The sequence below is a fragment of the Ursus americanus genome, chromosome 13 (assembly GCF_024610735.1).
Source record: "Ursus americanus isolate L20-20 chromosome 13, mUrsAme1.1.p, whole genome shotgun sequence".
NCBI lineage: Eukaryota > Metazoa > Chordata > Mammalia > Carnivora > Ursidae > Ursus > Ursus americanus.
Genome location: NC_142139.1, coordinates 35,548,472 through 35,572,696, shown reverse-complemented (window position 1 = coordinate 35,572,696; position 24,225 = coordinate 35,548,472). Strand labels below are relative to the sequence as shown.

Sequence of the window (24,225 nt, the reverse complement as noted above, 5' to 3'; positions counted from 1 at the left end):
CTTTTTCTTACTTAAGGTTTATAGTATAGGGATGGGGCAGCAAACTTCTTTTAAGAAGCAAACCTCTGTAATGGGCCAGATAGTAAATATTTCTGGCTTCATGGGGTGATAAAATCACTTTGCAGCTCTTCAACTCTACTGCTGTAGTAAAACAGCTGTGGACAATACTAAAAAATTGGGCAAAGCCGTGACTGAGTTTCTAGGTAACTATTTATAAAAACAATTTGTTTTTATTTACAAAAACAAGGGCTTTAGTTTGTCCACTCCTGGTATAGTACAAATACTAGGCTAGCAATTTGGAGCTGTGAATTTAAGAGTTCTGCTTTGATAAGCTATACAGATCAGGAAATAACATTGGTCTGATTAATTCAGCTCTTTCTTTCCAGAGAAACACAATTGCAATGGTCCCCGAAATAGAAAAAGTTTCTCTTGCCTTGGAAAACGGCAGTGGTGCTAGTTTTCTTCCTCATTGTCCAAGAGTTTCAATCCTGGTACCCACGGCCACTTAAAAGTCATGAGCCAGCTTCACTACTGATGCTAAGAGATTCAGTTTATTCAAAATAACACTTATGGAGAAAGCCTGGCTGGTGTGGCTCTAAGGTATCTTCAGGGTCAGCTTCTGGCCTCCAGGCCAGACTTTTCTTTCTCCCCATATGCACTAAGTGAATTTACCAAGACAAGTAGTCCAACCACAACAGCAAACTCCAGTCTTATTTTTCTACTTAATAATCAATCACTTTTCTTCAAGGCTGCCAAGGGAGGAAAGTACATGAAGCACTGTCAGCCAGCTGGCCAGGCAGTGGTGGAGCCTGGGAGGTACAATAAGGCCCATGAGTGTTGAAGGTGTACCAAGATTGTTGTGATAAGTGTTTTCCAAGAACTTGCGATAGAGCATAGCTGTGAAAAAATCCGCTAGGACCACAGCTGCATGTAATGAGCATATGGGTAGCTTTAGATGAAGGTTCATGTTTCTAGGTGTAGTGTTCAGCAATTTTTCATTGCCTCAAGAGTAGCATGCAACAATTTGGAAGAAAAAATGAAGAACTGGTCAAGAAGATGTGAATGGGGCACCTGGGTGGCTCAGATGGTTAAGTGTCTGCCTTTGGCTCAGGTAGTGATCTCCATGTCCTGGGATCTTCATCGGGCTCCCAGCTCAGCGGGGGCTCTGCTTCTCCCTCTCCCTCTGCCTCTCCCCCTGCTTGTGCTCTCTCTCTCTCAAATAAATAAATAAAATCCTAAAAAAAGGAAGACATCAATAAAAACAAATGATGAAGATCAATATTTTATTTGACATTGATAATCTCACAATAAATGATATAGAAAATTAAAACAAAAACCACAAAATAATCAATCACCAATGATTCTGTTTTTATTATGTGTAGGTTCAAAACATTTTATGGGTTGAAAGCAATAATTAGGCATTATTCAGCATTAGCAATTCACTCTTTGATCACTCTTTGGATCAAGAGATGACTGCTTACTTTTCTAGTTTTTGAAAATGCATAACACATTAATTAAGTTTAGGCTTGGCTATAAGTAATAGAAAACTCAAAATAATAGTGATAAATAAGATAGAATTTTGTTTCTCTTGAATATACATACAATCTGAGGGTAGGCAGTCTAGAGCAAGTAGGCCAGCTCCACAAGATGCCTTTTGTGCTCTGCCGGTCTTGGAAAGACAGATGCTGGGATTTAAGCCTTTCCATGTGCATTCCAGCTAGCAAGAAGAGAAAGGTACAAAGAGGTGAACATCCCTTTTCTTTAAGGTTCTTCCTAGAAATCAGGCCCTTCCAATTACATTCCATTGGTAGAATGTGGTCATATGCCAATTTACCAGCTACTAAGGAAACTGGACTCTCTCTTTGGCAGCCTGTGCCCAGCTAGAATTAGGAGTTCTATCACTAAGAAAAAAAAAGGAGAAAATGGACATGGGGAGACTGCCAGCAATCCCTACTACCCATTCTGATTACATAGCCCTTCAATCAGCCAACCCAATCTGTTCTTTGAAACATGCAGCCTTCAGGAGCACCAAGAAGCTAGTAGAATGTACACAAGTCTGCAAATTACAGAGACATGAGGTTTCTAAGTTTTTTTCAGATCTTTGTTTGTTCTTAAATTTGACTTATTACTCCAGTTGATGCCCAATCTTATAGGACAATCAGAGATATGGCTATACATAATTTTCTAGTAGGAGGAAAAAATGCCCTCTGGAGAAATTTAATATGTTTGGCATTTCTCTCAGGGATATGAAGTGGACAGCTACTCTATGAATGATCTTTGACCTGCCCTAGAGGAATGCAGGCACTATCTTTTCCCTAGCAACCAACATTTTAAAAAATTACTCAGGTAATTATCATACATTAATTTTTTCTGATAATTGTAAGGTAAAGTCATACATTTATTTTAAGCAACAAAACCTATATTATTCATGCTATTTTCCACACACACATGCTTTTGAATTTTTCCTTCTTATCTCAGTCCTTCTTCATTAATGGTGCCAAGTTCTGTCTCTGTTTTTAGCTTAGCTAGTTTTTCCAAGTGCTTCTGTGATGTTGTTATGCACAGTGTTGGCTTTATTTCTTTTACTCTTTCTATCCTTCATCATTTATTAATGACACAGATTGTGTGATGAAGAGTTGTCAACATTATCATTTTTCTATATTTACAGGTATAATAACTGCATTGAAGTGGATTTGTCATCTAATAGCCTTAAATGATCCCTCTCTTTCGGGCTGCATTTCCCTCCATTATTTACTGTGCTTCCCAATAGCTTATCATCCACTGCTGTCTACTCTCCTCTTTGTCCTTAATTTCCTGAGACAGATTTCCACTTAAGAGACTGAGAAACTATTAGATGGAGAGTTTCCACAAACCGCGGGAGCATAAGGTCTTCTGCAAAGAAACACATTCACACACTATGGGTTAAGGAAAGAAAGTAGCATTACATCTTCCACGCTGACAAACCCAGTTGCTATCAATGTGAAGAGGGCATAATGGCGTTGGAATTGAGGGAATCTACATGCATAACTCTCATTAACACAAATACAATAGAAGCTAAGTGCCTAAATTCCTGTGCAGAGAGAAGAGAAGTGGTTATACTTCTAGTCTAATGTAAAACATGACCTCCTATATTTGAGTTGGAATTTTCATAACTGTTTAATATTAGTCTGTGCGTTCTTCTGTATCAAAGAATAAAATAGTACTCTATCTCTGTAAAACATTTTAGCAACACTCAGAGAAGCTGATTACCAGATATTTATTTTGGAAATTAGCTAGCGAGCTACAATATGTTTTCAAATTAAGCATGTATTGGTAGTATTCTGTTGTAATTGGCAAGGCTACTATGTATCTTTATCTTTGCTATATTTAGAATACAGGAAAATAACTCAGCATTTTCTTTCATGGTAACATTTCGGGGCTAAAAATATCCACTAGCACAAAAGTATTCTCCAATCAAAACTATTGCTCTTAAATATACATATGTTCGAAGGTTACATGACATGTCAAGAATTATGTCCTTATGGATCTTTTCATTTAAATTGTAATTACTTCAGATAATTATAAAAGCATACATAAGACTTATTCAACTTCCGAAAACTATAAAATCATATCATCATGCCATTGTCATTTTCACAAATCATCTACCAGTGATAAATGAATTACATGGGTTGACTATTGAACCAAATGCTTCCATCTAAATTATATTTCTGTATCGCTGGGGGGCTTTTTATTTAACTTGCCTTGGAGTTCTATACTTCCAATTTCCTTATAAGTCCATGCTAAGCTTGAGTTCTCTCTCTCTCTCTTTTTTTTAAGATTTTATTTTTAAGTAATCTCTATACCCAATGTGGGCCTTGAACTCACAACCCTCAGACCAAGAGTTGGATGCTCCACCGACTAAGCCAGGCAAGTACCCCAAGACTTGAGAAGTTCTTGATGGAGAGTATGAGAGTTGGTTGAGTTAAAGCATCATAAAGACAGGAAAGAATTGGTAAGGTTTGGGTGAAGTATGACAGTATAGGTAGCCAACCTGGAGCATTGGGAAGGAACTAGTTGTTTGATTATGAACCTAAGAATTAATAGAGGCTAAATTTGAACCTTTTCATTTGTTTTTCATCTAATAACTCCATGTTATTAGATATTTATGAGGTTTAGAGACTCATTTGCCTGGTATAAACTTTGTTACTCAAGCCCATACTTATCATGGGAGACATTTATGCCATGTCTACACTAAACGCTCATGTGTATATGACCCAAAACACATGGTTTGGCTGTGTCAACACAGTAAACACTCAGAATATATGCTACCAACATATTGACAGGGTGATATTGACAGGGTGATATGGAACTGAAACAGATAAATTAATCCAGGAAAACTTTAACTTCTGATACATGGTATAATATTAACAAAAAGGTAAATCCTGCTTTTTTTCTCTCTACATTATATCCTCTGATTCTGCACCAATTATTCTAGTCAATAAACATATGAAATGTTTATATCTCATGGTGCTGTGTTAGCTGATGTGGATGACAGTAAGATGTTAAAAACCACAATCCTTATTCTTGAGAATCTTCTAATATAGTATCAGAAAGTAGGTACACAAATAACTTTATTTTTAAAAATTTTTTTATTATGTTATGTCACCATACAGTACATCATTAGTTTTTGATGTAGTTTTCCATGATTCACAAATAACTTTAATGTAACTGCAACAAGGGAGGAAATGCACAACAGGGAAACATTATTTCTGACTCAAGAGAATAGGGAAAAGCTTTCATAGAAGTTGCACAATTTGATGTGGGTCAAGATATAAGGGAGAAAGTATCACAATATTTTTTGACATTGGTTATGTTTCTGCTATATTTATTTATCACCATAAAAACCTATAAAGGTAGATATGACAATTACCCCCCATTTTCAGTTGTGGAAACTAAGGCTAACTAATGTCAAGTGACTTTCCCAGAGTCATGTGGGAATATTTGTAAGTAATAGAGTCAGGATTTTAACCTGGGTGGTTGGATGCTTGGAGATATAAATATATATATTTATATATATAAATATATATATTTTAATGTAAAGTTATATATATATAAATATATATAAATATATGTAAAGTTAATAAATTAATGTAAAGTATATATATAAATATATGTAAAGTTAATAAATTAATGTAAAGTATATATATAAATATATGTAAAGTTAATACATTAATGTAAAGTTATATATATAAATATATATATTTTAATGTAAAGTTATATATATAAATATATATATATATTTTAATGTAAAGTTCGATGATTCATTAGTTGCGTATAACACCCCGTGCACCATGCAATACGTGCCCTCCCCACCACCCATCACCAGCCTATCCCATTCCCCCACCCCCCTCCCCTCTGAAGCCCTCAGTTTGTTTCTCAGAGTCCATAGTCTTTCATGTTTCATTCCCCCTTCTGATTACTCCCCCCTGATTCTTTATCCCTTTCTTCTCCTACCGATCTTCCTAGTTCTTAATCACTAAGGTCCACTGCCTGAAGTTCTGAGGTCAAGCTTACTTAAGTTTGAAGCCTAAATCTTCCACTTGTTGGTCATCAGGAAAATTTAGTTTATCTTTCTTCATTTCACATCTGTAATATGAGGAAAATAATACTTGTCATAGTTTAAATGGCAAGCTACCATTGGGGAGTTACCAGAAGAAGACAACCTGGCTGGCCACTAAGAAATTACTTGCCCTAGTGGGTTCATTACCATTCAGGGGCTGTTTTCCAAATTTATAGGCTCAGAAGTTTGACCCTGTCAGCAATGCACAGCTGACCAAATTCAGGGAGGTTCTCATGAACACAAAACCTATTGTGTGTCAGACACCATGTAGGAAGATATGAAACATTACCTGAGCAGAGAAGTGGTGTTATTAGAGTTACAGAGATGGAGAGATCAGTTATTTAGAGCCAATTGCAATGGTCCAGGTAAAAGGAAATGAAGAATTGAACTAGGGTAGTAATAAAACAAACAGGAAGGGTTGAACACAAATAAGTACAATTTTGGAGGAAAAAAACCAAACTAATCTTAGTGAGTGATTAATTATAGACTAGGAAAGGAAGAAATCAAGGGTAATGCTATGGTTGGAGTATGGATAACTGGAAAGAGAGGATGCAGAGCTCAATCCCAGGACCTGTGGGGCTCAATCCCAGGAGCCTGGAACATGACCTGAGCCAAAGGCAGATACTTAACCAACTGAGCCACGCAGGCGCCTGGAGAGCAGTACTCTTAAAAGAGTAGTAGCTGGTTCATGTTTTAAGCCTCTGTTTGGGGTGGTTTGTTACACAATGAAAGATAATCAGAATATGCAGCTAAACAATGCCATATCTCTTCTTCTGGATCTGTCTTTATGTACTTCTTTATGTATCCCTTAAAGAAATCCTAAACTATAATAATACAAACAATCTTTTTAAAGGACAAATGGTCATTTCCCAGGTTAACATGGTCTGGGGATATAGAGGCTTTGCCTGTGCTCTAAATTCCTCCAAACCTCAGCTACTTGAGGGCAAAAAGATTTTCTCCTTCCCCTTTACAGAAAGGGTCAATATTTACCTTCTCAAGTACTCAAGTTAGCTGCTGTATGAATTTCCTATAGCTGCCGTAACAAATTATCATATATTTAGTAGGTTAAAACCACATAAATCTCTTATCCTACATTTTTAGAGGTCAGAAATCTGAAATAGGTCTTATTGGGCTGAAACTAAAGTGTTGGCAGAACTGCCTACTTCTGGAGCCTGGTGGGGGGGCGGTGGAAGGGGTATTTCCCTGCCTTGTCCAACTGCCAGAGGCTGCCTACATTTCTTGGCTCATGGACCCTTCCTAGTCATCTCATTAGTTTAAATTCTACTTCCATCTCACATCTCCTTCTCTGACTCCTGCAGCCCTCTTCCATATTTAAAAGACCCTTGTGATTACATTGGGCTTACCTGGATAAACCAGAATATTCTTCCTATCTTAAGGTCCTTAACCTAATTACAACTACAGTCCCCTTTTGCCACGTAAAGTAATATAGTCACAGGTTCCAGGGATTAGGAAGTAGACATCTTTGGCAGAGGTCATTATTCTGCCTGTCATAGCCCTTATTTCTGCTTCATTAATAAGGTCTCCCTTTCTAATGGGTCATTTTATCAGCATATGGAAATGCTCTAATATCCCTTATCTTCAAAAGAAAAAACTCCTCTTCGATCCACATCTCTCCACAGTTCCCAGTTAATTCCTGTGCTTAACAGCATAACAAAACTTCTTGACTGAGTTCTCTATGCTCACTGTAGCCTCTTTTCAACCTTTTCCCATTTGGCTCGGGTACTAGGTCTCTATTACTGTCTAATGAGCTACCCTTCAAATTTCCTATATTAAAACAACAAACATGACTTATCTTAGTTTTTATGGGTCATAAATCTGGGCATGGCTTAGCTGGGTGCCACCGGCTGCTGTCAAGGTAGAGGCCAGGCCTGCAGCCTTGAGACTCTCCTGAAGGATGCACTTTCAAGCCTCCGGTTCTGGCTGGCTATAGGAGGGAAAGATCATCTCCTTGCCCTGGGCCTCTTCATAGTAGCTTACCTCATGGCAGCTGGCCTCCCTCAGCAAAGAAACAAGCCAAAGAGAAGATCCCAGACAGAAACCACAGTTTTTTTGAAATCTAGTCTTGAAAGTTCCATATAATCACTTCTGTCACATTCTATAAGTCCACTATTATAGGCTGAATTGTGTCCTCCCCAAATTTACATGGTGAATTCCCAACCTCCAGTACCTGGGAATACAACCTTTTGGAGATAAGATCTTTAAAGGGTGACTAAGTTAAAATGGGACCATTAGGGTGGGGCTCTAATCCTATGTGACCAGTGTCCTTATGAGAAGAGGAAAAAGACACCAGGGATGTGTGGGTGCACAGAGAAAAGATGGTGTGAAGAGGCAGCAAGAGGGCAGCCATCTGCAAGCCAGGGAGAGTGAAACCAACCCTGCCAGTACCTTGATCTTGAATTTCCAGTTCTTCCAGAACTGTGAGAGAATAAATTTTAAGTCACTCACTCTGACCTATAGAATATGTAAATCATGGTATGTTAGACTAAGGATTCTATTCTTCAGGATATATGAAGCCATTGAAGATCTGTGAGTAGAGTAGGGCTGTATGTCTGAAAAGAGGGTGAGATCTTTGGAGGGTGGTAGTTTACCTCTCTTTTTTTATTGCAACTCTTTTCTGTACACACTGACTCTCTGGGTAATTTTATCCAATCCCATGGCTTTAAAGACCACTCATGCCAATGACTCCTAAATTTTTATCTCTAGCCCTGACCTCACTCTGAACTGTTTAGCCAACGGGCTAATCTCCACGTGAATTCTTAACAGGCATCTCAAAGCTGTCTCAAAATAAATCTTGATTTTCCTTACTAAATTTGCTTTTCTCTATCTTTTTCATCTTTGTAAATGATACCAACATTTGCCCAACCAGTGGATTTAGCTAAACCTTAGGAGTCATCCTGAGTCATCTAAACCTAATTCAGCAGCAAATGCTGTCTTTGCCTCTGTAACATAAGTGGAAATGATCTCCCTTTTTTCCTCCCCACTACCACTGCCTCTCCTGTGTAGGGCAACAAGAGCTCTCCGTTCAGCCACCCCAAAAGCCTCCTAACTGGTTTCCCTTCTTCTTCTTTAGAGCTCCTGCACCCCACAATAGCCAATATCTTCTTTCCTTGCTTAAAAATTTCCTATAGCTTCCCACCACAGTTAAATAAAATCTATACTTCATAATCTGGGGTCTACAAACACATACATGATCTGGATGATCTGGCCCCTGCCTCTTCCCACTCAATCCCCCTCCCCTGCAACACACTACATTCTGGTCTTATTGGCCTTCTTTCTATACCTTTAACTTGCCAAAGTAGGCCCCCAAAGGTAGCTACATTCGAATCCCCAGAACCCGTGAATATGTTATTTTACATGGCAAAAGGGACTTTGCACTTGTGATTAAAGTAGAGATCTCAAGATGGAGACACTGTAAATGCAGAGAACCCATCATACTCGGAAGGGTCTTTATAAGTGAAAGAGGGAGGCGGAGAGTCTGTGTCGGAATGATTCATCATGAGAAACACCGGGTGGGCAGTTGCTGACTTTGAAGATGAAGGGAGCCAAAAGCCAAGGAGTGCAAGTAGCCCCTAGAAGCAGGAAAAGAAAATAGATTCTCCTCTAGAAACCCAGAAAAGAGTGCAGACCTGCTGATGTGCTGATTTTAGCCCAGTGAGGTCCATTTTTGACTTCTGAGTGCCAGAACTGTGAGATAACACATTTGCGTTATTTCAAACCACTAAGTTGGCGTAACTTGTTATAGCCGCAATAGCAAACTAATACACATGCCAAGACCATCCTACCTTAGGCATTAACATAGGTTGTTCACCAATTGTTCCGTCTGCCTTAGAGTGCTCATCTTCCAAATATTAGCACTATGGACATTTCCCCATCATTTGGGTCTCTGTTTAAATTGCATGCCTTCAGAAAAGCCTTCTCTGACCACTCAGACAGAGTAGCCTCCTTGTTACTCTATCATATGACTTGTTTTCTTTTCATCATGGCTTTTATCACTACTTATTCCTTTTCTTTTTTATGCAATTATTGGAATACAGAAGCAAAGGTGAAACCTCGTCTCTCACTTTTCCTTGTAACCCCAGTATCCAGAATAATGCCTTGCACAAAGGAGACCAATAAATATTTGTTGAATATATGAGTAACTGAACATCTGTTCCATGCAAGGCAATGTATATACACTATCCCACTGAATCTTTTCAACAGCTTGATGAGCTAGAATTCCCATCAACATTTTATTAAACATAAAGCCCATGAGAGTAAGCATAAGGTGTACCCCTGGTTCTTGGAATGTAGTAAACACTCATAAATATTATAAGCAAGCAAACCATCTTCAAAGAGACTGAGTAACCAATGTAACGAAGTTTAAATGTAAATATTAACTACATTAATGATTTCCATAAGCTACTGTTGAAGAATCCAGGAACTATAGCAACTCTGTTTTCATCATCTCAAACTTTCATTTTACCTGCTTTCTGGAGATCTCTTCTTATATGCATCAGTGGCCTTGCACACAAGATATAAACTAAATTTAAAATCTCCTCCCCAAATCTGCTTTGTAAAGATTCCCTGGCTGAGCGAATGGCACTGGCATCTATCTGACAGACATTCTGGGAGTCATTTTAGACTGCTTCCCCATTCCCCTAGAGATGACTGGTCATTTGTTTTTGATTCTTTCTGCTTAACAGTTTTTATACAATTGCTTTTCCCAGATCCATTCACTTAGTCACTTCTTCCTGAACTATTTGTGCAGAGATTGCTTCCTAAGGAATCTTTCCAACAAACTGGACATGTCACCACTAGCCAGTCTAAAATCCTTCTGTGGCTTCCTACAGTATTTAATAAAATCTGAATTCTTGGCCATGACATGAGAGGTCACACATGATTTGTACACTGACCAGTTCTCTCTACCCTTCCGCATCACTCTCCCTTCACTGACTCATCGAGCTACCCTGGCCTTTGAATTTCAGGGTGTCAAGCTCTTCCTTGCTGAGCAATAGCTTTCTCCCACCTGCCTTCTCATCCTTTTGCTCTCAGGAGGCCTTCCCCAATCTAGATTATTCACAACATCCTGTTCCTTTCAGATGGCAAATTGTAATTACAATTTGCTTACACCTGACTGTCTCATCTAATAGATTATAAACTCCTGAGGGCAGGTTTTGTCTTTGTTTTCATAACTGAATGCACAACACTGACACATGCTGGCACATAATGGAGACCATTAAATATTTGTTCAATATATCAATATAATATTTATTGAACAAAGAGCAGTTCTCATGTGTCTTTTAGAGAAGTGTGTTTTCACATGTACATTTTCATTGGGATGATGTCAGGTGAAGCGGCAGAGGTAATAAAGAGAAAAAACTAAGGTGAAGAGACAGAAGAAAGGAAAAAAATGATAGGAAAAAGATGAAAGAGAAGAGTGATAGAATTATTGAAGAAAGAGTAATGGAAGAAAGAGATGGCAGGAAGGGGCTTGTAGTGGGTTGAACGGTGGACACACCAAAAACAGGTCCACATTGAATCCCTGGAACCTGAGAATGATTCCGTTTCTAGTTTTCTAGAGTTGCCAGAATAAAGTACTGCATACTGGGTGGCTTGAAGCAACGGAAATTTATTCCCCACAATTCAGGCCAGAAATCTGGAACAAAGATGTCAGCAGGGTTGGTTCCAGAAGGAACTATGTCTCCCAGCTTCTGGTGGTTGTTTCCAAGGCAGAATCCTTGGCATTCCTCAGCTTGTGGATATACCACTCTAGTCTTCTGCTTCCATCTTCATATAACTTTCTCCTCCTCCTGTCTCTTTTGTGTGTTACCACATATCCTTCTTATAAGGACACTAGTCACTGGATTTGGGACCCATCTTAATCCAGTATAACCTCAACTAATTAAATCTGCAAGACTCAATTTCAAATAAGCTCACATTCGGAGGTTCCAGGTGCACAAAATATTTGTACAGTAACCTAATTTGGAAAACGGATATTTGCAGGTGTAATTAAGTTAAGGATCTTAAAATAAGATCATTCTGGATTATCTGGGTGGGTCCTAAATCCAATGGCAAATGTCTTTATAAGAGACACACAGAAGAGGAGACATAGACAGACAGAAGAGAGAAGGCAACGTGAAGACAGAGGCAGAGACTGGAGTGATGTGGCCACTAGCCAGACACACAGAGGAGAAGATGATGTGAAGATGAGGGGCAGAGATTGGAGTGATGTGGCCATAAGGCAAGGAAGCCAAGTTATGCCAACAACCCCCAGAAGCTGGAAGAGGCAAGGAAGGATTCTCTCTCTAGAGCCTCCAGAGGAAATATGGCCTTACCAACACCTTGACTTCGGACTTTTGGTTTCCAGAGCTACAAGAAAACAGATTGGTTATTTTAAGGCATCCAGTTTTAGGTGCTTGTTACGGTAGCCATGGGAAACTAATATAGGTCTTACAGTAACAGAACAGAAATTGCAGCAGACTGTATTTTCCTTTAAGTACCATTAAAAACAAAACAAAAAAAACCTTTCCATGAGTTAGATTCTGCTGTAAACAGATCAAAGAGCTCTTAGTAAATAGGAATTTGCAAACAGCCATAAAATTAAACTGACCCAATTCCCTGTAAGCATGACGTTTAATGACTTTTTTTAAAAAATACAAGAGCATATCTTCAATGACTGAAATAAGGACTCTTTAACCCAGTAAGAAATTATTCTAAGAAAATTGTGTTGTAAACTATCTTTCATCTCCACTTATCTGGTGACTGCCTCATAATTAACATCAGATTTCATCACATCTCATGTGCTTTCTTTTCTATTTTCAGGTTAGGTTGTTTAATGTCATCTGTGTCTTCCTATGAAGTGCTTTTTATCTTGAGTTTCACTTTTTGTCGTTCTGCCTGATGTGTAATTAGATGACACTCTATACTGTGTAACCTACAACTGGTAGCGTAACTGCAAAAACTGGCTTAGTTTTTGGACAGCAAGTCATGCCATTAAGATAAAGCTAAATAAGTAGAGGAAATTACCAAATGAGTCTCTTTCAGTCTCTGAATAAATTCAGAATTAAAGGCTGGCATCACTGAACAATCCTAGAAGTCTCTTACAAACCTGAGGTTCCACAGTTAGACACCACACTACTTCAAAATGTCAGATAGTATTTCATGTTCATTTATTTCGGTGCATGCTGGGGAGAAGGTGAAGCTCCTGCTGGGTCTAGGAGTAAGAAGTCCATTCATGAAATGATCAATGTCACTGGTTGCCAGAAAACACCTCAAGGGAGAAACTGGGGGACGCACAGAATCCAGCACGAGGGCCAATGGAAGGCGGGAGCTCCCCTCTATCTGGTTCCTCATTTTTTTTTTTTTTTTGCCTTGAGGTCCCTGGCCCCCTTCCCACAGCTGTCCTGATGCTTGGGTAGACAAGCCCTGAGGTCAGGCAAGAAAGTGCACTCGCGCACCGCACCCTCCAGACTCCCATGCTCGGACCCCACCCTGTCCATCCTTAGCTTCGCTGGGAGGGAATTTGAGCACTCACCACTGCCCCCAAAAGACGACCTGGTCCCCAGCTCCCGGGAGGGGACTGAACCCTTGCAGACCTCCCCACTCCCGGGGGCCTTCGTGGGCTCGCGGCCGAGGATCCAACAAGCGATGGAACGGGTTGGTCCCGCCCGCCCTCCCGGGATGCAGAGGATGCTGGAAGGCAGGGGTCCCGCGGACTTGGGCATTGTCCCAACGCCCAATTTGCAACCCACTCTCGGTGCTAAAACTCCTCGAAAGAAGGAGCCGTTTTCCCGCGCGGACCTCGGAGCGCCTCTAACTGCCGGGGCTCCCGCGGAGAACCCGGAGACCAAGAGTGGCCTCCCCTTCCCCCGGCGCACACGTCAACGCCAGCGTCGGGGAAGCGTCGTAATGCCCCGAAGAAGCGCGCCATCAAAAAAAAACCCCGCACCCCGCCGCCTCAGCTGCCAACCGAGAAATTCCTGCCCGGAGTGCATGCTAGCCTTTCCCGCAAGTTCATGGTGAAGCAGAAGAAAGATTCTCCATGGATGTGCTCCAGGGGCGCGGGCAGCTGTGCCTAAATGTTTGTCGGAGGGGAACCCTCGATAAGGCTGGGTGGCTGTGAAGCCTAACGTCGCTCCGTGCACCAGTCATTCCTAAGATTCCTCACGTCCTGGAGGCGGCGAGTCTGTCAGTCCTACCAGACAGCCAGTTTCCCTTATCTGATCGCTTGCGTTGGCCGACTTGGCCCAAGTGTCCGCTTCAGAGCATTTGCGCTTGGGAGCCGCGGCCGGAGCTGCCGTGGTAATGTGCGCGTCTATTGTGAGGCGCGTGGTAGTGATGGCGGCGCTCAGTGAGACTTTCCTGTCACTGGATACTACTACTCCCAGCCCTCCTCAAAGCCGCCGGAGCAACCCTCTGGTCTTTAGTTTACAAGTGGCAATTTGACTTGCTCTGCTGCATGTCTGGAGGGACCGTGGAAAGTGTGGAGACGCCCCGGGGATTAAGCGATCGCAGCTTAAAAAGAAAAAAAGCCAAACAAATAAACAAAACCCACCCACCCTAACAAACATGAGGCTGCTGGAGAGAATGAGGAAAGAATGGTTCATGATTGGAATAGTGCTGGCGATCGCCGGAGCTAAACTGGAGCCATCCATAGGGGTGAATGGGGGTAAGTGCTGCACCTCTGAATGCTCCATCGCGATTCCCACTTCAAAACTAATTTTCGAGTCTGGGAAAGGAGGGGAGACCGTAGTTGGGAAGTGGCTGCTTCTCTCAAGGGCACTGACCAGCTCAGGGTGTCCTTTGGCCCTTTTGCTGATGTTTTAATTTACCAATCCCAGATTGTAATTAGGAATGGGGCAAAGAAATTTGAACACAGGTTGCCTTTTCCACGGACAATCAATGAGTATTCTCAGTGTTGAGGAGTGAGCTTCCTGAGAATGAAACTTACTCCTCTTGCCTTCAAAGTAGCATCCTATCCCAAGGGACGCTAGCTAGGTTGCCAAGAGTTCCTTATCTATCTTGGAGTGGCCACCATTACCTTGTCTATTTCCGGATTCCCCCACTTCCCTGCCCCACGTTTAAAAAAAATGGGGTGGGGGAAGAAAAAGAAAAAGGGGATACCCCTTCATTCTCCAACTCGGATTTTGTGGCCCACATGTTGCAGAGTGATGATTTCATGCAATTGCCGCCGCTTCAGAAACTCCCAAGCCGACTGACACGTTGCACTTTTTCATTACAGGACACTACTTCCGTGTGCTGCCGGGACTCAGTTGTTAGTACTCTAACAGATCCAGCCTGTGTTAGGCTATGTGTAGTGTGTATTTTGGCAAGGAAATGTAGGCAGGCTAAAATCGTACTCAGATTTCTGAATAGTGGGAGCCTTGTAATGTGGGGGTGGGCATCGGTGGAAACGACTGGAAATATCATTAGTCTTTTATTCTCCTCCCTGACTTTGCACCCGTGGACAATCATGTCCTACTTTTCATAAACATTAATTGAATTTCTTCAATTCATTGTCTTTTTGACCTTGTCAGTTTCCACCTTTATTGACAGTTTTAATAGGTTAGTCATACAACAGGGACAACTAAGGACAGAATTGAGCACACACAATCTTTTAGGAACTGCTCAGGATGCTATTTAAAGTAATATGCACCTCTTTGTTAAAACATGTTCGAAGTGAATGAAATGATCTCTCATTAGAACAATGGTTCCTTCTACCATCTACCCTCAATTTCTCCATATAGAATTAGCTTCAGGGAATATTTTAAAAGGAATTATTTGAACAAAGATTATGAAGATTAAAATTTTGTATTTATTTTATGTTTTTTCCTTCTATCTTCAATTGAGTACAAAATGTGTAGAATGTGTATCTGAGAATAAAGCTGATATTCATCATTGTTTCTCCTTCTGAAGATCTTTGACCTGGCTTCCCTGGGAGCTTTTGGAAAACTTGTGAATGCTGGCATTTCAAGTTCTGTCAAATGAATACCCTCTGTCCCTAGAGCTAACTGAATAGGCAGAATTAAAGTTAGAGTGTCTTTGTGGTGATCTGGACTGTACACTTAACTAGGTTCAGTAGCACACTTTCTAGCTTGTGGTGTTAGATCTTTTATTTGCTCATTGTTAAGGTGTAATTACAGGTGATGTATTATCTTTAAGTTTAAATCTGCAGGGGAGAGCTTTGGTAAAATACTTTTTATCTTACATTCCCAGGATGCTGTGGGAAGAAGGGTTATTGAACGCTGAATCATTTTCCTAGGGCTTCTTCGAAGTGGAATGTGTAAGATGGATTCTGTAATCTTATTTGTTCCTTCTGAGTCTGTTTCTTGAAGTTTTGGTATATTATCGTATCTTAGAAATATTGCTTCCGATTTTTACTGGTATTTACGCCATTAATCCAGGATAATTCATTTCTTTGTTTAATTATAACAGTAGAATGTTAAGAGCTGAAAGGGACCTTTAAGTATTTTAAGCCAACAAGCTGCCTTTACAGTTGAAGACACTGAGACCTGAGGTCATGTGACTCATCCTTGGTTAGTTAGCTAGCTCAAGAAGAGGCACTGGACACCAGGGCTCTCCCTTTTTTTCATACTAGTTGTAAAACCCATACAATTTCCTTGGCAAAAAATAATTTAAAATAAATGACTATTCTAAAGAAGGGCTCTATGCAATAAAAACATTTTCAGTGCCTCAATTTTAGTCCAAAAGAGCAGAGCAGAATCAGCTAATATTAAATAACAATGTACTCATGTGATTTGATAACTGTCCATGTGTAAAAGTTACTTTTTGCAAAAAATTAGAACAAAGGTTGTTTGGGATTTCTTATATAGGCTGTCAGGCTAAGTTCTTGATAATTCTGTTGAAGTTTTAATTGACCTTCCCACCTGTGAAACCTCTTAAATAAAAATAAACTTCCAAATAGTACCAAATAACACTTTCACTTCACAAGTTTAAAACAACAAAGATCTAGGAATAAGGAGAGTAATGGTTGCTGAAAATGTTTCTATTACATCTTGCTCTTTAGAATGGTCAAATGGTCATTTTTTTAAAGATTTTATTTATTTGAGAGAGAGTGAGAGCAAGAGAGAGCATTAACCGGGGAAGAGGCAGGTGGAGAGGGGGAGGCCGACTCCACACTGAGCGGGAAGCCCCATGCGATGCGGGGCTTATCCCAGGACATGATCTGAGCTGAAGGCAGATGCTTAACCAACTGAGCCACACAGGTGCCCCCAAAGCACCTCTTTGTACTTGTAATTTTAATTTTTTTATTTCTGTTTTTTTTTTTTGTACTTGTAATTTTCAGTCAAAGGTTCCGTATATGGGCTCTGTACACTTGGGAATGTGATTTTTAGTGCACTTACATTGACTGAATAATTTTCAATAGAACAGTTTTCTAGACATTCTTTTAAATAGGAAAAGTTTTGGTAGTCTTAAATTTGTTAAGATGTTCACTTCAACTTTACCTGGATCAATACCTTAACGACAACAGTCTTTATAATGAAGTGATTTAAGTGCAAGACTTCTGCACTTAAAGTATCATACCTATGATCTGACCATCCTTTAAAAATAGTCTGTATAGCCAATAGGTGAGTTAGGTATCACAGGAAATTTATAGATAATGGAAACTTGAAAATTAGAGAAGTTGAATGACGGTCCAAATGGGAAAAAGTGTAACATGTACTAGCCTAGATAATTTCATTCTTAGTTCACTGCCCTTTTCACTCAGGTACCTTTCATTTTTAAATATATAGAAGAAGTTGAAAATAAAGAGCCAGAGCAAATGTAAATATGTAGATTCTGAGGTGTTGATAATCTGCTCCAGTTCCAGTGCAACCCAGGGAAGCCCTGAGCTATGCACGCCTTAGAGTTTACCAGAGTCTAACACTGTGCTACTCATTCTCGGGAAGAGAAAGGTTTCCTTCTTTGGAAGTACAGAGTAAGTTTCTCATTTCTACCTGCCTCTTAATTTAGATTATTGACATTAATAAGACATAAATCCTAACAGAAAACTGCTTTGTTTTTCATTAAGAAACATAAGCAGAAACATGTTGAAGCTTAAGTGTGTTAGCATTAATATCTTTTTAAAATAATTTTTATTTTGTTATATTATAGCATTAATATCTTAAGTTAGATTTAGAAGTGAAATTTACTTGGTGACGAGTAGATTTTATGAAATGGTAATAGTTCCTTGCATTCTTAAGCATTCCAAATCATTTTCTTTTATCTCCCCCATTAAAAAGCATGGATTTGGGGAGCCCAAAAATTACTTCATTTTTCTGGCTAATTTTTCTTCTGATTTTGCTACCCTATTCCATTTTCACTGAGAAACTTTTTTTTTTTTTTTTGCTTTTGTTTAAAGGAAAAGCTAAAACTTTTATTTCTACTTTGAACTTTATAGCCATTTTAAGATTCAGGTCTCATTCACATGTATTTTGGTGACATGGAGGATATAATCATTATCTTGGAGAGAGGCCAAATCTCATTTTTATATGTAGTCTCAACTCTCACCTCTGGGCAAATATTTACCAAATGTTTATTTCAGCCCTGTGTAACTTCTAGGTCCCCATTCCTAACTTAGGCAATCTGTTAGCATTTCAGTTGATCACATCTCAAAGGGGCTTTAGGTTTCTCCAAATCAGAATTAATTCCTTCTTCCCCCCACCATTTTTTTAAGAGAGGGAGAGAGAGGCGGAGGAGGACAATGGGAGTGGGAGAGAGAGATCTTAAGCAGGTTCCTCGCCCAGCACAGACCCCAGCGAGCAGCTGGATCTCAAGACCCTGAGATCATGACCTAGCTGAAATCAAGAATTCGACACTTAACTGATTGAGCCTCACAGGCATCCCCCCTTCTTCCTTTTTAAAAGGTACATTATAGGAAGCCATGGAATATCCTCACCATGTTCTTCCATGGATTAAATTGTTTAGATGTGCATCTAATACAAAAGACAGTGTACCCCGTCTCTAGGATTGAACACATTAAAAGCCAGCAGTCATTCCACTGAATTATGCCAGTTCATAGTTATCGTGTGTATCTATGTGTGTGTGTGTGTGTGTGTGTGTGTGTGTGTGTGTATGTAGTATGGAAGAGATAGCTTCTTAAAAAAATATAGTTGTTGGCCAACTAAGGTAGACGCTTTAGCTGCCCCAAAGGAACATGCAGTCCAGGTAAACCATGTCCTTGCTGTGGAGGTACATCTTGGGACACGTCCCTGCTCTCCCTCGCGACCACATTGCTAATTTTAACTCATCCTGTAGAGAAATTCTGGGGCGCCACTGTGGACAGAGGTGTCGTTGACATGAATAAGGTCTCATAAAAAGCAAGGGATTGCAGGAAAATAAAAATGAGTTCAAACAACCAAGGTATTTAAAATTCCTGGAAGGCATTTACTTCCAAAACAAGTCAGATTCCTTGACTTTAAAATCTGTTCCCGAATCAGCTTCCTCAGTTGTAGAGAAAATATTTCCAAGTATGAGTTGCAGAAGACAGATTCACTCACAAGTATAGAAAATGTACCTCTTTTTAAGTTTTGGAACACTTTTACTGCCTTGAAATGTAATGCCTTTTGAGCTTGCCTCCTTCCTTTTGCTCTCTTTTCTCAGATCTCAGCAAAATAATTTGTTTAAATGCCACGTATATACAAGAATTTTTTGCTATGTTTGAGAAGATCTTTGTTTTTTTTTTTTATTCATTGTTGTAGTACAAATGCCTAAAATACCAGAGTTGCTTAGTAAATATTTGTTGACTGAATGGTGATTTTTCCTGAGCTTGGTCTTATTTACCGAGCAATTCCTGTGGGTATGGTGGAGGGCTGCAGGGAACAGAGGCGCTATGCTTGTGGTCTTGTTGCATAAGGGAGGGTCTTAGTTTACTAGTGCTGCCACGCCAAGTTCACACAAACCGGGTGGCGTAGAACAACAGAGATTTATTTTCCAGAAATTATTTCGGAGATTGAATTCTGAAGTCAAGGGCTATGCTCCCACTGAAGGCTCTAGGGATCACTCCTTCCTGGCTCTGGCTTGTGGTGGTTGCCAGTTGTCCTTGGTATTCTTGGCTTATGATGATGTAACTCCAGGTTTTCCCTCTGTCTTCACATGGCCATCTTCCCTCTGTGCGTGACTCTGTCCAATTTACCTTTACTTGTAAGAATACTAGTCATTGGATAAGGTCCACCATAATCCAGTAAGACCTCATCTTGACTTGTTTACATCTGCAACGAACCAATTTCCAAATAAGATCACATTCACAGGTTCTCGGTGGACATGAATTTTGGAGGACATTATTCAACTCAGCACAAGAGGGCTGAATAGAATATCAAATATGAGATGATCAGATTTTAAAATGTTGGCATATACCAGTATTTCTCAACCTCAGCACTATTGCCATTTTGGACATGATAATTCTTTGTTGTTGGGAGGGCTGTCCTGTGTCTTCTAGGTTGTTTAGCAGAACTCCTGATCTCTGTCTACTAGATGCCAGTAACACACCACACTTGCTGAGTTATAACAATCAAAAAGCGTTTCCAAACATTGCCAGATGTCTGTGGGAGACAAAATTGCAGCTGCTGGAGAACCACTGATACCTAAATACAAAATGGCATTTTCTCAGACTACGTCTTTTAAAAGAATGTTGTTCTTTGGTTAACACATTAGGTCTTTAAGACAATTGTATACAGGCTACAAAAAAGAAGTGAATATCAGGGTTGCTGCTATTGTCCTCATAGCGTTAACACATTTGGGATGATGCCAGCCTAATTCCAGAGAGGATTTTCCAGAGGGCAAAGATCAGGACTGTCTGGTTCACTATAGTGTAGCCAGGGCTTGACACAGTGTAATAATAATTGCGAACCTAACCTACTGTTAGTACTCTATTACTCTATATGCCTTATCTCATTCACATAGTAAGTGCCCATTCACGTAGTAAGTGCTCAATAAATATTTGTAGAAATGAATACCCTTGGGCGGAATTGAATGTGTGCATGAATAGAAGTTTTTATTGCTGTTATCCTAGAAGGAGTAAAGTAATATTTGCTAAAGAGAAGGGAACTTCTTCCACTGATTCTCTCTCTCTCTCTCTTTTTTTGGTTTGGGGAATTTTGATTGTTGCATAAAAACTGATACTGTGGCAGATGCAGTTAGGTCCTGATACTAAAGGCTGTTGCCTCTCTGCTCTCACCCAGGAGAGTGTTCTGCTCTGAGGATCCTGTGCTGAACTGGACAGCCACAGTTCTTGCCTTCTGGAAAATCCCCTTCGGAGTTAGACTGCATCACAGTGAATGCTTAACTCTGTCAGAACAGTAGTATGCTAGGGCAACACTAAGATTTGAAGTACTATTTGCCCTCCCCCAGTGGATTCTTCTTTCATACTGAGTTATCTGCTGGAAATTCTTATCTAACAGTAACTCATTTCTCTCTCTTTAGGACCACTGAAGCCAGAAATAACCGTCTCCTACATTGCTGTTGCAACAATATTCTTTAACAGTGGACTATCGTTAAAAACAGAGGTACTGTCACCTATGGGGCATGTGATAAGCAGGGAGAAAAGTTTAATTTCTGCTTATTAGTTTGAAATTTCAGAATCCTTTTGTAAAGATATGTGTTACTATGGTTTAAAGGCATCACTGTAACAAAAGAGAACTTGAACTTCTGCAAAGGACTGTGTTTTGAACCTACGTATTATAGAAATTTTGCAGTTGAACAACATGGACCCCGAGGGTGTGGTTATAATGGGTATGTTTTTAATACAGCAACTAAACTGAATGAAGCATCTGCTTTAGGTCTTCCTCAGATTATGGTGGTGACTATGGTGATGAATGCGATAGCACATTTAAGTTGTTGATGTTTAGTCAGGTTTCCATAACTTTTGTGGATGAACTTATGTTGTCAGGCAGCACTCATGCTACTCAAGTGATGTTATACCTTTTAACTAATTTGTATGTTTTATAGTATATTCTTTGCTGGCATATCTATTAAATATTAATAAATGTTTTAAGAGAGAAATTGGGATTTTTCATTCTATGTCACAATTCATCATGAAGACATGTAGATAATGTTATTTATTGATCCAAGTGTCGCTGAACATGGGATTCTCCTAGAATGAGAGAAATCAGACATTTTTTTTAAAAGATTTTATTTATTTGACAGAGAGAGACACAGCAAGAGAGGGAACACAAGCAGGGGGAGTTGGAGAGGGAGAAGCAGGCTTCCCGCTGAGCAGGGAGCCCGACGAGGGGCTCGATCCCAGGACCCTGAGATCATGACCTGAGCTGAAGGCAGACACTTGATGACTGAGCCACCCAGGCACCCCAAGAAATCAGACATTTTTAATATCGAAGAGAGGAATGAATAGAATTTATGATCCTCTTTTGACTTATAATAGGAGGGGAAAAAAGGAGAAAAATACCTATTTATTTTTGAAGAAATTACTTAGGGTTTTTAAAGTTCTTATTCTAAGATGCTTATTCTTAGGTAGATAGGGAAATTTTACTATGCAAGGATTTTTTTTTTTTTTTGGAAATAGCTTTAAAAGTCAAAATTTTGTTTCAACATCATGCTTTGCTTTACTTATTTTCTTTTAAGTATGATTTGAATGAGGACCAAATTTAGTTACCTCCTTCTTTGACCATCCTAATAGCAACATGGAAAAAGTATGGTTTTACTAAATTTATGTATTCTGTAGTTATCTGGTTGGTATAAATCTTTCTATTGGAGCATTTTTTATATAGATGGCATCCCTGTGTAGTATCTGATAAACTTGTCTCAAAATTTTTGAATATCCTGACTGTTCTTCTGAAAATAACTGACATGGGACAGAATTTCCTAAATATGTTAAATCTAGTTTTTGCAAATTATATTGATACGAAAGGACTATGATCAGTTCTTGGAGGGCACAGACTTTTTCTGTCAACATCTTCGTTCTGTTGGTTCTCGAATATGGGGCCTAGTGGTACAGAACAATATTTGCTGCTCCCATGGTGCTGGACTGTTCTTCCTTGGAGGTCTTCCTGCTGGTTGTGGCTAATGCCCTTTGCAAAGCAGCTGCCTTACCCAGGTCCTCTTCTTGGGACGTTGCTCTAACTATGTCCCCTGGCAGTTGCTTAACGGCTACAGCTGTTACTTATTTCATGAGAAATCTGGCAAGAGACTTGATTCTCTCACTCCTCCCTTCTTGCTTAATGTGATTCTGTAAAGCAGCCAATTTTGTGGGATGCAGGAGTTTAAGAAGGAAGAATGTCACAGCTTATCAGCAGTTCTCTAAGGACCAAATTCTTCTGTAAGCACCTAGGAAACCTTTAGAGTCATCCAGCTAATTTGGATCTAATGATGAAATGCCTTAATCCTGTGCTTTATCATGGTATCTAAGTAGCCATCAAAGCCATTTCTTCCATCAATGGCCCTTTTCAAACTATACTACATTAAGTCATTTTCAGGATCCATTTAACTTAAGATGTTCTAGATTGCATGATTGTATAATGTTAAACCATCTTTAAGCCCCGCTAATTTCCTGGGCAACCGAACAGTTTTAAGTTAGGAGGTAGCAATCTTGTTATTTGTTTTCTAGTTAATAATTTTACATTTATTTCCGCTGGGACTGCCATTTTTGAGCCTTATTAGAATAGTGCATTTTCACACACAGGAGACAGTAAGTTATTATTGACTTGAGTTTATTTGAGAGCATTTACATTGGTCCCATTCAAGTTTGATTTATCCTGAACATTTCATGTAGGATTACCCATACATTGATGTAATGGTATATATTCTAAACTTTGTTTTGCTAATTTATTAAAATTGTTAAGAACTCTGTGTTAATACTAAAAAGATTTAATGCTGTCTTCAGTTTTATGACCATTGATTTCTAGATTTGAAAATACCTGTTGAAATGTTTTCTGAAAATTTGTTGTATTAAAGTCAAATAAGTCACATTTGCAATATATTTTATGTTTAGCTAATTGAGAGCTATAGTTTCAGAGGACTTGTCACTTAGCAAGCCATGGCAGGACCAATCTCATATAAACCTGTGAATCTCATAATACCTATGAAATGCCTGGGGCTACAAGGCACTGTGTTTGGCACTGCGTTGGAAACAAAGATGAGCAAAATGCTCAGGGCTTGGAAAGGGTCCTGAGTAGGGCAGAATATACAGGTCTTTCCTTATTTTCCTAAACAGATCATTTTTTTGAAGTTCTATTACCTTAGAAGTAAATATAGCAAATTTTAAACTTTAGGTTCTTGCTGCTTATTTCCAGCCCAGAGCTATGAGACTGAGTCTTAGAAAGTGAATCAAATAAAGGTCAAATAAGGTTTAGAAGGGAAATTGGTATGTAATAAAAATATTTCTACATCTCAGTCAGAGCCCCTGATTTGAAGCAATTCTTGATACTGTCAGTGATAACTCTGGTATAATCAGTATTTGGAGTATCTCCTTAAGTTTATTTTAATGGAATTTGGCCTGTATTACATGTGAATAAATAAAATGTCATGCAGGATCAAATTTCAATTACTCATGATGGCATTTATTTGAGTATGTGGCCCTAAATTCTGCTTGGGCATGTACTCTTTTGGATATTATAGGGTTCACTTGCTTTTTCTTTTCCGTTGTTACCTTAATTTATCTTTATGGTTGTATG

The 24,225-nt window shown here is 39.4% G+C and overlaps 1 protein-coding gene and 1 pseudogene across 3 annotated transcripts in view; one reads left to right on the top strand and one right to left on the bottom strand.

The window, feature by feature from the left end:
- Positions 1-13,098, bottom strand: part of LOC148109075 (small ribosomal subunit protein bS16m pseudogene) — a 38,041-nt pseudogene extending 24,943 nt beyond the window's left edge.
- An 847-nt stretch (positions 13,099-13,945) lies between these two features.
- SLC10A7 (solute carrier family 10 member 7) overlaps positions 13,946-24,225 on the top strand; it is a 241,279-nt gene continuing 230,999 nt past the window's right edge. For all 3 annotated transcript variants that reach the window (XM_045798878.2, XM_045798877.2, XM_087866486.1), the window contains exons 1-2: positions 13,946-14,267; positions 21,020-21,102. In XM_045798878.2, the coding sequence (XP_045654834.1) occupies positions 14,168-14,267; positions 21,020-21,102 (183 nt within the window). In that variant the 5' untranslated portion in view covers positions 13,946-14,167. The remainder of the gene's footprint in view (positions 14,268-21,019; positions 21,103-24,225) is intronic.